At 36.8% G+C, this 14,889-nt stretch overlaps 1 protein-coding gene across 1 annotated transcript in view; it reads right to left on the minus strand.

The window, feature by feature from the left end:
* Window positions 1-14,889, minus strand: part of LOC131586097 (1-phosphatidylinositol 4,5-bisphosphate phosphodiesterase zeta-1-like) — a 48,988-nt gene that overhangs the window by 14,967 nt on the left and 19,132 nt on the right. Inside the window, exons 7-9 of the mRNA XM_058852837.1 lie at window positions 10,434-10,661; window positions 8,142-8,298; window positions 6,098-6,214 (exon numbers count right to left, since the gene is read on the minus strand). Coding sequence (XP_058708820.1) covers window positions 6,098-6,214; window positions 8,142-8,298; window positions 10,434-10,661 — 502 coding nt within the window. The remainder of the gene's footprint in view (window positions 1-6,097; window positions 6,215-8,141; window positions 8,299-10,433; window positions 10,662-14,889) is intronic.

Consider the following 14,889-nt stretch of genomic DNA (forward strand, 5'->3'; position numbering starts at 1 on the left):
GTGATTCCTGCACCTAAAACAGATTTAACTATTCCTAGAACCATGAGGCTAAATCCCCTTCAGATCAGAGTATTGAATACTCAAATCATCTTGCAAAGTACCAAAGCTGCCATGGCAGTCCCAGTAAGCCCCAGGTGTAAATAACTTCATATGGCAAATTGAGGTTAGGAAATAGACTAGCTCCAAAAAATGAGCCAATCCATAATACACAGAAGAATATTATTTTTGACCCCAAACCTCTGTATCACAAGCAGTTAACTGAAGTCAGTTCCACCACTAATTGCAGAACTAAAGACACTCTAAATATTCATACACAGCACCTTCGATAGGTGCCACCATTCAAGACATAATTGATTTGTGGACTAAAAGCAAAAGCTTTGTAAAACCAAAATGAGAATTGTGACTGTGATTTGAAGGCATTGAGGAAAACTGCACATCTTTTGATCCTGCCTCTCATTAATATTCCCAGTGGGACTTTTAAATTGTAATTTTTTATTTTTTGTTCTTTGCTTGCTGGTTCTATCAGCTACATCACAACCATAAGGTTTAATGCATTTTCCCATTTAAATGGGAAGATTTTAAAATAGATAAGGACACATTTGTCACCATTTTTTCTTGAAATGAGTTACTTAATTGCATTTTATGCCATTTAAAAATGCATCTCAAAATGTATCAATTTTATGCCCTTTCAAAAAAACTCATATTCAGAAAGCACTCACAGTGCCAATGTTCCTATCCCCATGGTTTACCTCACTCATTTGAATCTAAAGAGATGTAATAGATCACACTTTTATCAGCCTTCTTGTCTTGCTCTCAGCTCTTTCCAGTTGTCTGTGCTCTTAAAGTGGGCCACTCACAATGAATGCAACGAAAATCTGTGCCTCAGATATCCCAAATCTGAGCTGAATTCCACCCAGCCTGGGAAATGCTATTGCAAACAGGAGCGTATCCTAATGCTCTGGAATGTTGCCATTGCTTATGAGATGATCAATGTGATTGGATTTGAAGCCACTGCTTTCATTCCACACCAGCACTCCAAGCTGGGCACAGACTGTCTAGGCTTTCTTCTCACATGCAGGTCACAGCTGCACTCAATCCATCACTGCCCAAATTTACAGAAATATTTCAGAAGTCCAGGAAAGATGGAGCGAGACTATTTACAGGGGCATAACAGGACAGGGGGGAAGAGCTTCAAAGTGAAAGAGAATAAACCCGTGAATAGGTGAGACCCCACACAAACTTTATGAGCAAGGACTTTGGTCTACTAGACCAAAAATAAAGAAAAAAAACCTCTTTTTTTTCTACCATAAACAAAATAAAATATATAATGATTGATTTTCCTACAACACAGAGCAAGCTTATATGGACAATATACATTTTGGCATAAAAAGTATCACCTCTCTTCCTGGCAAAAAAAAAAAAATCAGTAAAACTGTATTTTTTCTCTTCCCTAACAGACTCCAAATTGTATTAATCTTAATGATAACTTCTGGCTTCATTTTTCACCTGCACATTTTGAAATGGTTGTTTTCACTCTACAGAAGCTTGATTTATGGCTTACAATGTGAGGGATTCTGCCGTAGGAAGAGGGACTGCTCCTCTGAGAGCTGAATAAATGCATAACTGCATGACATAACATCCTTAAAATGTGCAGTCAGTCTTTTTTGTATGGTCTTTGGGCCAGTTTAATACTGTGGCTCTAAAGACACTGTCATTAGAAATGTGAAGAATCCAGTCACACAGTTCATAACTGCTGACATTGCTCCTACTTCATTACAAGTGGTCCTACTGGAAAAGAGATGTCAGGTGATTAAGAGTCTTCCATTGTCCAAGTAAATCTGCAAAGGGTTTAAGTAGAGATCCTCTCTTGTGAGATTCTCATGGGAAAAGTACCTAAAGCATTTCTGATAAATTATCAGATCTAAAAATCTAAATTGATTTTTGCTGTCTAATTAATGTGTCAGTCTGAAAGTCACACTTCAGTGTAAGTCTGAGTATTTTTGGTTGTCATTTGACCAATTTTACACATGAAACGTTTCCAAAATAATTTTTAAAATTTACTTAACTTGTGATTCTTGGCAGAAAAGTGAATATTATCAGCTTCCCTCTCCTGTTTTAGTCTGGAGTCACTGACAGGTTTTAGAACAAGATCAGCAACTACTTCAGAAACAATTGTGTTCCTGCAATTTTTTCCCATCTTCCTTTAAAATTTATTAGACTTCACATAAATTATTTACTATTCTATTGGTTGTCTGCAGTGAAGACAGCTGGAAAAACTGATAAAATGGAATTTCAGTGTTTCTTTGCTTTAAAGTGAAATTCCAGTATCTATGACACACACCAAAAACTGCCTAAAAAGAAGCAGAATAGCCCAAGAGCTTTTTCATAAACCTGGCAGTAGAAGCATTTCTGCAGAAGAGACATAAAACCTTCATTCAAAACCACTCCCAGCATTTGGAGCCATTCCAAAGGAAAGTTGAGTGCATTTGGAGAGCTTCAGATGTTGAATCATATTATCCCACCTATCTTGCAGGTGTCTACACCTGAATTAGCTGTACCACTTCACTCTTTGTGAAGACTAAATCAGTGAAATTCAAGGGAAAACATTAAAAAAAAAATTAGTCCTCTAGGTTTCACTTCCTAAGGAGGCATTTCTGGACTATTAAAACCAGTAGAAGAGAGCAATAATATAGTTATTGACACAGAACCCAAGCAGGGTCAGGTTTGAGTCATTTTAATTTCCACAGGTGAGGCATACCAAGATCAAAATTAGTTGGTTTCTTTTCCCTTGGTTGCTTCAGAGGTTAAAATCAGAACTAGTTAGAGAGCTCCTTATCACTCCTCTTTTCATGCATCATTTTTTACCATATTTTGTCATATTATTGCACACAAGACTGAACCACAAAACAGATGTGACAAAATTGCCAAGCTGCATTTCAGTGTCACAGTCCAAAATAAAACCTACAGAAAGTAAAAAACCCATCATACAAGTACAACTTTCACAGCAGCATATAAATTTATGCACACCCCAAAAAGCACATATGAGATATTCTGAAATAAAATTCTCTACCTACAACACCATGGTTTTCTCCTGTAAGTTATGGCATGTTTTGGTCATTCCTGCAGAGTGCTTTGGTACATGTAGAACATTTCCAAATGCCACATTCAAAAGGTTATTTAAGTCTTTTTTTATTATGATTTTCACCAAGGCTTTCTTTCATTTTGGATTTTTGTTGTTTTTTTCAGTCTATATAAAACAACTGATATCAGTTTATTTAAATAAATGTCCTGAATTTTATTTCCCTGCATAAATCTTTCCATTTCATTTTATTTCCTAAATAAAAAGGAGACATGGATACATCAAACCAGTTCTTTCCAGTGCCTCACTGCAGTTGTATGCAGGAGGCATACTAATTTTCACAGACTATGAAAAGTGAGGGTTTTTCTCCATAAGACCTCTTTTTTCCCAAAACCTCCTGTTCTTATGAGTCTCAATTTTCAGAGAGTGGACAGGGAGTACACAGTGATATCCAAAAGCTATTTTGTGGAAACTCTGTACTTTTTACTGAGCTTTTTAACTTGCCTTCCTCTGGAAATTAGGTTTACACAATTACATGTCTTGTCCTCAGCCCCAAAAAGTCTTGAGCCTGTTGGACCATTTCATCCTGCTTTAGCTGAGTGCCAGGCTGCTCCAAGTTAATATGTTCCAAGCAATTCAGAGAAAATTGCTGGCAAGGTACAGAAGAAAGCACTGTTTTGAGTCAGTCACTAAGGGAAGTGAAGGAGTAACTCAGTTCTCATAATTACAAGATGCAGAGGCCTGGAAGGCAGTGTTATGTGTAGGTTTGAACAAAACCTAATATATTTTCTTTGCCCAGCCAGAAAGGTTATGGATGTTAAAGGAATGTAAGCTTGCAGGTGTGGGGAGGAGAAGGGAGTTAAGAAGGGGAATAGGTGGCAAAGAGAAATCCAAGAGTCCTTTGAAGAGTTTCAGGGAATTGCAAAAGGGATCTAGAGGATTCACTTCTGTGCATGGGGTGTAAAGCACAAAGGCAGGCAGACAGGAGGGGTGTGTGAATTATACAGACATGGGACAGATATAAAAATCAAAAGTCTGTGTTAAATCAGTGAAAGGACATCAGCAGAAGATTCACTGAGATACCCTCACTTTGGGAGTTGCATTGTGAAGAGCTGCTATATTTCTGCCAAACAGCTATCTAAAGCAGATTAGGGAATAAATAGATCTAACATAGCTTGGAAATAATGTATGTGGAGAATTGTTTTTAATCAGCCTATTCCCATGTGAAAAATAGAGGGGTTTTTAAGTGAAGATGCAAATGAAGTGACCAAGAGGGCAAATCTAACCACTTCCTGCAGATTTTTAATTCTTCCAGGAAGGGGCCCAAACCCCCTATGCACCAAAAGTCATATGTTTTGCATATTAATGTTAGACTGACTTCTCATTAAGGCACACTCTGAGTAAACAGCCAGTGTAGTAATTTTGAAAGATTTTGGCGCTGTCTGTGATCTAACAAATGGCTATCCTTTGCAGAGATAAGTGTGGAGATTCACAGGCTAGAAAGAAAACTAGTAAATTGCAGTATGATAAGACTGGGAGATTAATTCAATTTTAAATTAAGGACCTCTGGCGAGTGCTTTCTCTAAGAATGAAACAAACTTCCTAGTTTTTAATGGCAATGTATAGTTTAGATAGCAATGATAGCACACAGGGAGTGCAGCACCCCAGGTAAATAATCCAGACATGGCACTAAGTGTGGATGAACCACAAGGACACAACATAATCAAACCAATTTCACACAGTATGGTGATGAGAAGATACTTGGATAGTCCAGCACAAGTCCAAATCTGTACTGCAAATAAGCATTTATGAGGACATAGAAGCAAGTCAAATTTATACTAAATAGTAATTTTTGTACTCCTTATGTAGTTATGTAAAATAACAGTCAGGATGGAGAAAGTAACTTGTCACAGAAGATATATGGAGAGCTGAGAAAGGAAACAAGTGGAAAAGGAAGCCTGGAACAAGGGTGACATAAGCTCCAGGGCCCTACAGACAGAATGAAATCTGTGCCTGTCCTTGGATGAGTGTGTATTTCAACATAACAAGGTGAATCCACACCTTTCACCTCTCAAAACCGAGAGCCTAAGGCAAAGTGCCCTGCTCACCCCACAGTCTCCCTCAGGTGGCCTTGGCAAAGACTCAAAGACAGAATATATACCTGGGTACAAAACCTATTCTGCTCTACTTTACCTAGGGCTGAAGAAAATTTAGCAGGCAAACATAGAAATATGTTCTGGAACTGAGAATCTTTTAAACTGAAGAATAAACACGTGAAGGTAAGATGGTCTCTAAAGCCATTAAAAAGGACAAAATGCTTACAGGTGAGAGGTTTTCCAAAGCCTGCTGGGTACAGAAGTCATGCCATGCTTATTTTGAAAAAATTCAAATAAATAACTTTCAATGAAGAAGCAGAAGTTACCACTTTTTTTGTTGCCCAGGAAACGAATATGTTTTGTACTGGAAATTAAAATTCTACATCTGAATAAAGACTGGAGACTCCCAGCAGCTCCCAGCTGTCTCTGGATGTTGTGCTGACCAGGAATGTTTGAGTGCTGCCTTGTGTAGCATATCCTGTTCTGGGAATTTTTGGCACTACTATCAATTGTTGTGCTCACATCTGCACCTAAGCAAGTCACAGAGTGCCACTGAAAACCCACAGACCCTTCAGAAGAAACTTGCATTGCTGAGTAATGGAAACTTAAAAATGCTGAGCTTGTTATTAGTGATTTTCTTAATATCCAATTCAAAGAGGTAGTTTAAAGAGATTAATAAAATAGAATAAATGGAATATCTGGGATAGAAAACAGCTATTTAACACAAAGTGATATTTACAAATTCTAGTGAGAAAAAACTGGTGGAATATGTGGGTTGAAGGAAAATTTTATACAACAAAAATTAAAATAATGCCACTGGGGGAAAATTACGTAACCTACATAACACCAAAATACTATAGGAAGCAAGAAACTCCTTTATCTGTAAAGCCTAGAATGCAATAGTTTCTGCAAGGATACATACCCATCTGACACCCTACATTCCAGAACTCCTGAGGATTATAATTTGACGAGCTCATTCTTGTTCCCTTGGGGTAAATTCTTGTAATAAATCTTGTAGTATGTGAAATAAACTCTTTAGCTGATAAACAGAAGGATAAAATCTTGGTAAGAAAACCTTTGTTATTAAAGAAATCCTATTTGAACAAATAATAAAAATACAGTAATTTGATCCAGCAATTTTTTTACACAATATTATGCCAATTTATTCTATTTTAACATCATTTTATTTTGAAATTTATTCATTTGTTCATTTAATAATTAATTTTTAAACCTTAATATTTTGTGTGTACTTGAATCTGACAGTATTCCTGTATAAAGAAATATATATTCCTTTGTAAGAAGTTCATTATCCAAAAACCATCCCTTCACTGAAATATTCTGTTTCTTCACCTTTTTGCAGGGTAAGCTTATGATTTCTACACTAAAGCCCACTGTATTCTCATGGGAAACTGAGACACAGGAAACTGCACAAAAGTTTCCCCCTTCTATAATAGCTCAAAATGAAAAAAAAAGGGAAAAAAAATCATCTTTAGATGATCTTGGCTTGTTTGTTGTTTGGAGGTTTAAATAAAATGGCTAAATAATATTAGGACCAGGGAAGAGCACGTTTTCAAAAGCCACTGAAATTCTTGTTATATAAGCCTCAGAAGATAACTATCATGTACATTGTTTTTCCTTCTGCTGGCAGTGTTCCCTCCTTTCTCATATGTAAGCATTGACTGCAGGGATGTGGGAAACTTCAGATGACTTCTATCTGCACGATTCCTTTTTAGTGATTAAACAAAAATCTACATTTCCAGGGTCATCTCTCTGATCTCCATTTTCCTCTCACCTCATTTTTTGTTTGTTTAGCGGTTTTGTTTGGTAGAGTTTGGTTTGCTTTGTTGTTTGGGGGTGGTTTTATTGAGGGGGAGGAGAGGTTCTAGAGCTACTTTTCTATCTCCTAGAGTGCTGGAGGAACCAGAGAGAGGACTCAGTGGCTGGAAAATCCTACTTTGTGACACTGTTCAGCATCATTCACCTCGCCAGCTGTTGCCCTGAAAACTAAAACCTGATAATGTTTTCATAGTTTTAGTTACTTTCCCATGGAAGTTCTATAAACAGAAGTTGTTTATCACATTCCTTCTAAGAAACATCTTTTGATGGACGTTTCACACGACCAGTGTGCTTGGGAAGGTGTAATTTAATTATCCAATCCCTGGTCATTGTTGAGAATCTATAAATACTGGGGTCAGAAAATAAAGTTCCTTCTTTCCTGTTCTACCACTGGAAAGTGTTCATGTGAATCATTTTGTGTCCTTTAGCAACAGCCAGCCACTGAATCACCTCCACAAAGTGAGTGGGCATGTGGCAGCCTTCATTGTCATTGTCACTGTCATGCTCGGTGATCTCTGCTTTTAACGCTCCCTCGGGGCTCTCTGCAGGCAGCTGGAGCTCAAACAGCAGAGGCTGCACCAAATGGAGCTGCTCCAGCCCAGAATGGTTTGGATAATTCAGTTTGGCTGGGATGGAAGGTCTGCTCCAGTGGAGCAAGCTGCCTGCTCTGGGGTTTATCCATCCCATTAATGAGGACTCTCTTATCTGCACTTGTCACCAAAGCCAGGCGACTGCCGAGCCAACTCCGCTCAGTTCTCAGCCCAGACATGGGGGTGGGGAGGGAGGTGGTGAAATTTATTCCACGCTTTTTCAAGTGCTGACTGCAATTCCTAAATTACTTGATGCAGAAAACAATGAATCGAAAGGCAGACGTACATTTTTTAGACTGTGTTAATATTTGTTCTTACAAAAATACACGGAATTAAAGCAAAGTTGAATTTCAGTTTTCCTCCCAAAGCCAACAGAAATAAAAATATTATGCAAAGGACATATCTAAAACAGTGTTATACAAAGAACCAAATAAAATCAGACAGCAGGTGTTTCATGAAATTTTAACCCTTCAATGCCTAAGCAGTGAAGCAATCATAGCACCAATGTAACTTTTAACTGATTGACTCCAAAGAAATTACCTGAAGATCTTAAAAGTTTTCGTGCTGCACTCTCTCCAATTGAATTATTTTCATAACACTGCTGATGCTGCAGGGAATGCTCAAAGCTCACAAACTTCTGAGATTTGGTATAAACCACGAGGTCTGACAATGCAAGGGCAATCTTTCCCTTTCTCACCTAAACATCATCAGATGAATAATGGAATAAAAAAGTCACAATGATGAGTATTTCATTATTATTAATATTAATAATTCAGAGAAACAATCATTTTGGATGCATAAAGCATGAAAAAACGTCTCAGTTAATGAATCTAATAAATATGACCTTTAATAGTGAGATCTGATCTGCTGAGAGAAAATTGAGGTTATTGTGCCCACGTTTATCACAGCAATCATAGGGTGAGTGGAGAGATCCTTCCTAGCAGAATGTTCTTCTCGATAGCTTTACAGTTTTCCTGCTCCTAAGAGTGGTTTGCAAATAATATAATTTTTCATGGCTTTTAATGTTGCTCCTTAAAAATATACCTCCAACTTTCTATTCATAAATATATAAAGTACTAGAAAAGACCAACAGAATAAACTCATCTATAAAATGTAGAATAACAGGAAAATATTACATTGCGCCAAGAAAATTAATCAAAGGCCTATTCCTTTAAGCATTGCCCTGAAGTTAGGAAAACTCTTTTCTTCTTGATTAAGGTTGAAAGTTCTCTCACCAAAATCTTAATTTAGTCTTGCTCAATTACCAAAATAAGCCAAAGTGACTGAAATTTTACCAGGATCTTCTCTCTTACAGAGAAGCACTGTGTGACCACTTCATTTTCCTCAGCATAACTTCTGAGCTAATTGGGGGCAGTAGCCAGCAGAGAGCTGCTGATGCTAATCATGTTTACATTCCATTAAAGCTTTTGAAGGCAAATTCTCATCCCACAAAATAATAGAGATTGCCTGCTCATGGCTCTTAAACTATGCAACGTTCAAGTGCATTAATTATTCTGGGGCTATGTCCCATGAGGACACCAGGAGTCTACTGCCATGGAAATCCTGAAAAATACAACTCTGGAGGCAGGCAAAGCCAGCAGCATCACTGGGGTATCTTGGCTGTGGATTCAAATGCTCTCCCACCCTCCCATAAAGCAATACAGTGGGACATCAAGGCAAATATTCCAACAGAGTGGGACCCTGGAAACCACTTTCTCTTCTGCCTGGGAAACATGAGCAGATCCTTTTTGTTGCTGCTGTTTAAGAGTCTGTGGAATTCATTCTAGTCTGTTACATGGTCCTACAAATATTCTTGAAACCTATTGTCTAGAGAGCTGGTCCTTCCTGGTCAGAGTCCATCCTTCCTCAGAATTTTTCCTTACTATTTCTCCATGTCAGTTGGAATGAGAAAGAAGAAAAAAACTTTCAAATCATATAAAAAAAAAGAGACACTGCTTCTCAGCGAGAGTGCTGGGCTCTGAGGAGCACTGCTGGTTTAGCCACATTCAGGCAATCAGAGCATGATGTGCAAGAGTGACTGGGTACACCAGGTGCTGCCTGACATCCTAAAAAAGCTGAACAAGGCAGTTTCAACCTTGATGAAGCAACAGATTTTCCGTGGTAGAGAATTATAGTTGGTTAAAAAAACTAAGTTCAACTTGACTTTCAAACACCAAATTTTTACACTTTTTTCAGAAATAAAGTTAAGTCTCTGCATGATAAATCTAAAAACACCTCTTCAGCTCCAGGTGCTGAAAAATGTTCCAGCACAACCAGGAATGTGCACCTAATTTAATGCAAAAAAATCCAGAACTGAAGAAAATAGGAGACTTTATCTATCTTAAAAATAGACTGGAAGACCTGGGGAAGAAATGGTTAACTCTGCCTGTTGTCATCAGGTACTGCTGTAAGTGTTCTCTATACATAGTTCCAGGAGAGCCATGGCACCAACAAAACACATCTTAAATCTACTGTGGGACCGAGAGCCTGGGACAAGCACAAGTTTTGAGAGAGGAAAATGTTGAAGTTCAAGATGGGAGCACAGGAAGGGGTTGATTTTGAGTTGGGTACTAAAATGTGGTCCAGTCTGACTTTTCTTATAAGAGTAGGAAAACTCTGAAACCTCGAGCTAAAAAATGTAATTTCCAAATGCACTGATCTTAGTAATTTTAAAGTTTTCTCTTTAAATTTTAAATTAAATTTAAAATATAAATTATTTTAAAATAACTTATTTATAACAACTTTTCAGTTTAGTCTCTATTTTAAGATAATCGAGTTTCTTTAAAAAAAAAAATCTGTGTGTTCTCTATATTCAATTGCAGCAAAAGTTACCTTTGGTTTTTTTTGAGGTGGGGGTGAAAGTCTATGATCTCTTCTTCTTCTGGTGGGACTCCTTGATGGCTGAAGAGGTAACGTGTCATCTGCGTCGTCATCCTCAGACTCAGATTCAGAGTCACTCAGTTCCTCTGTCTCACCACCATATTCAGCATCCATCCTGAGCAGACCTTCCTCAATTGTTCCAACTTTTTTATTTTTTATCAGAACTTTGAATTTTAATGCCTATAGAAAAGAGGTTGAACAATAGTAACTAGAATTACTTAGGTTTTCATCTCTTGGTGTTATTTAACCAATCTTCAAAGTTGTTTATTAAATATAATGATGTGAGGTTGCAAAATGAATTAAAATAGAGTGAGGCAGAAGCCAAAGCCAAAGAAACCAAACAGAATCTGGGGATCAATGTACACAACAGAATGAGCCTATCTAACACCATGACAGGAAAAAAGGCTCTCTTCCACAGGAACCCAGATGCTGAAACTATGAAAAGATAAAAGTAGAAAGCTAAGTAAGAGCCAAAAGTGATAGCCAGGCAAGACATAGAAGGTATATTTTTTTACTTATTTTTTTACTTCTATTTTAAGCCTAAATGTACTTCTATGTGTATATACACACTTAAAGATGTGTCTGCTATTCATTTGGAATGTTTTCATCTATCACTAAGCCTGCAGGAAATTTGTTATTTGATTAATGCCTTTGTGCATATCTCTCTGGTGTACCAAATGAAAACTTTTGTTTATAACTTGTGTTATTTTACAGTAGAACCTTATGCTGGTCTTACCTGGCCAGGGAAACAAAAGTTTGGTGATTTTGCCTAAGCAGTTTCTCTATTTTTAAATAGACGTGTATCAACCTCCATAATATGTAATGTAAAGGGAGAAAAACATCATTGAATTATATTGATTCTAACAGCATGGCTTTCATCTATGGAACAGAATCCTATGAGTATATATTTCACTTCAATTTACAAAACTATATTAATAGTAAAGCTTCTATTATGCAGCAGTACATCTGTGCACAGGAGCTGTCAGGGAGTAACAGGACTTACTGTCACTCTTGAATAAAGTGATCCACAACAATGTTCTTTGAATTTCCTATGCTCTAGTGGAAAGGAAGATTACACTACTGGGAGTGTGGCGGGAAGAGGGAACAAAAAAATTCACAATAAATGAAAGGTAACTGAAATGCTGTGTTTTAAGGTATCCACGAAGTAAATATGAAAGGTATGGATAACAGAAATATATAAAGCCAAAGTTTTTTAGTAGAAACCAGAGCCATAGGCAAGGATAGAGACATTCCATTTATTTCCATTGCAAGCTCCATTGCTCATAATCCCCCTATCGCTTCAGATCTCGTGTTGGTAGTTTGCCAGGGTGCCAGTGGAATGAGACATCCTATGCCCAATATCTATCAATGCCATGCTGCTGGAAGGTTTGATTAGTCTCTCTGCACTGGTGACTCAGGATAAGGATGCCCTTTAACATTGCCTTCATTTCTTATTAATGCACTCTTTTTTTTATTTTTCTCTGGTATTTTTAGAAGAGTTTTAATATGATTAATGCTACTCATGTTTTTTAAGAGTTCTGAATTTTGCTTTGCATGTTCACATTTCCCAGTATCTAAAAGCAATTCTATCCACTTTTGATCTTGTATTTTGTTATTCATGGGAAGACTTCATTCTACAAATAAAAAAAAAAAAAATAAAATAAAAAAAGACCTGGTATACAAGGGAAGAAAAAACTATCTATGGTTACATTACTGCCTCCTATATGCAAACATAACTTTAAGTAAAAAAAGACAATAGTGTGTGTGTGTGTAATGATATAAAAATGGGTCATGATGTCAATCAGTCTCTAAAATTCTGTTTGCGAGCTGTTAGCAAAAACATAAACATCCTGAGGTAGGAGAAGTTTTTTAAGGTTTGCTTTGTTTTCTACAAAGGTAACATTCTAAAATCATGGTTCTTTTCAGAAACAGTTACAAAAATACTCCAGAGAATTTGCTATTTTTTGGCCAGAAGCAAATGACAATAATAGTTACCCCCAATCACTGAAAGTGAAACACAGAGTGAAAAAATGGCATAGGCTTTTGTCTGAACTTCACACATCTTCAAAAAAACTTATAACAAATGTATGGTTACAAATTCAGTGACTGTGTGAAATCTGAGTTCTTTAATTGGTAATCAGCACTGCTAAACATGTGACACCTTTTTCTCTACATGTCCAGGTCTTCTAAGAGAGCTGAAAAGCCTTTTAATGAGCTGAAAGTCTGAGCATTCACTATAACTTCTCCTTTCTAGTTTTATTATGAAAGGCAAAATATGTTAAAAATACATTTGCTGTTTACTTCTATAAAAACTGCAAGCATACTAAAAAATTCAAATATGTAAAACATCATAGGACCTCCCTAGAGCATAGTGGGACTTCAAGACTGGCATAAGCAAAAACCTCGAAGTGCAATCAACTGGAACAAATATTTACATAATTAAATGAACAAAACCTTTTTCTTGTGCATTCTGGTTAATGGGATGTATAACACAAATCAGCTGAAGTAATGCCAAGTTTCCAAGATAAAAATCACAAGCACTTTGGATCGGGCAAACCCACCTATTGATGACTACAATTAATGTGAAAATTCAGTGCCCAGAAATGTAAGGAACAAACCCTGGATTTGAGACAGAAGTATTAAAGACAGAATAGCTTCTCCTGTTTAAATTGAGCTTGTTGTTCTCCCTTCTTCTCTCCTGACCAGCTGTAGGTGCTCAGTTAGAGGAATATCAAGCCTTGAAAATCTTGCTAAGTAACAAAGTTAAAATCTCTTCTGAGTTTTACATAATATTCTATTTCAAGAATGATACTGCTGCCTTAAATACTGATATAGGGTTAAGATACAACACCTCCTGTGAAGTCTGACACAGGGAAAGGTTTTGAGACAATGACAAGATTTGTTAAGTACAACTGTTAAAAAAACCCAACACCAGCTATCTTTAACGAATCACACTTAGTGAAGTGTGAATGGATGTCTTTGTGGCAGCCTTATAAATCACAGTTATCATCTACAGATACTTTATATCAATACTGTATACTTATTATACAGATATTTTTAATCAATACCACCAGCAAGGTCTGAGCTCTAGGCAAACAAATATTAATTATATCAGGAGCAGCATTTTAGCTACCTCATAGCAAGTTTTCCTACAACACATTTACCCAGTGAGAAGCACCCTACCCTGAAAATTCCATTTCTGTGTTGTGCTCTGTAGTAGACTTCAGGTAAGTCTACTTACCTTAAGTCTACTTAAGGATAAATAGCTGTGCTATAGCTGAAACTATATTCTACATGGGCAACTAAATCTCTGGATGCATTGGAAATAAGTCCAGATGATTGCAGAGAAAGATGAGATGGTTACAGGTTGGCTCAGAGTCTTCATTGCACAGATTCCTTACCAAAGTTCAATGGTCCAAGAAGATGCCTTACCAAACAAACCACATGATTTTTATACACCAAATAAGCCATTGACCCAAGACCTACCTGGGTAATGATATAAAATATGGCAATGTCTTGTTTTTAGTTATCTCCTGAAGTTGCTTTACAATGCAAAGAAGCTATTAACAGATAATGACTGTCACATGTTTACCACATTTCTGGGAAAATCATGTTCCCTCAAGAGTGCAATGCCTAAAAATAGTGAAGGAATTAGATGAGTCTTCTGTATGTACTCACTACAGCCTAGAGATTCCTGAAATTTTATGAGAAACAGTATGGATTTTTTTATTATTATTTTTGAGGTCATCACCAAGACATACCACATTCTTTTTTTTTTTTTTTTCATATTTTTTGTAAAGAATAGATGCCATAGACTGATCAAAAGGCCTAAGAGTGACTAGAAACATTTTGACTTGCTAAGAAACAAAAGTATTTCTGATGCAAAGACTTGGTCAAGACATTTGCATATGTGAATGTGTTGGTCAAAATAAATAGGAATTAATCTCATAAATGAAGCAACAGAATTAGATGTGCTTAATCTTGAATTTCTCACTGAAAACACTCACTGTGTAGAGAAAGCTCTCCTTTTTATACTGAGTAGATAAAGGTGAAGAAAAGTGTGAAGGATGAGTCCTGGCTTATGGAGTTAGCTGGTTTTCCCCATAATAGCAGAATTTAAAATATCCATAGCCCATGAAGTTGTACTGGAGACCTTCTATTGATCTTTCTCAAGGATCTCATTAAACAGATCCTTTTATTTGGACACCACAGGTTTAACAACCATAGGGAAGCCTTGGCAATCCTGGCCAGAAATGCTTCTGAGACATCACAATGCAGTAATTGATCTTGCAGCTGTGTGGTAAACATTAAAGAGAACTTGTAAAATCACAGTAGTTGCCACTTCACTTTCAGTTAATCACACAGCAATATCTCATTCCAGCTTTGTGACAGGAAACCTGCAAATAAT

Source organism: Poecile atricapillus, chromosome 18 (assembly GCF_030490865.1).
Source record: "Poecile atricapillus isolate bPoeAtr1 chromosome 18, bPoeAtr1.hap1, whole genome shotgun sequence".
Taxonomy (NCBI): Eukaryota; Metazoa; Chordata; class Aves; order Passeriformes; family Paridae; genus Poecile; species Poecile atricapillus.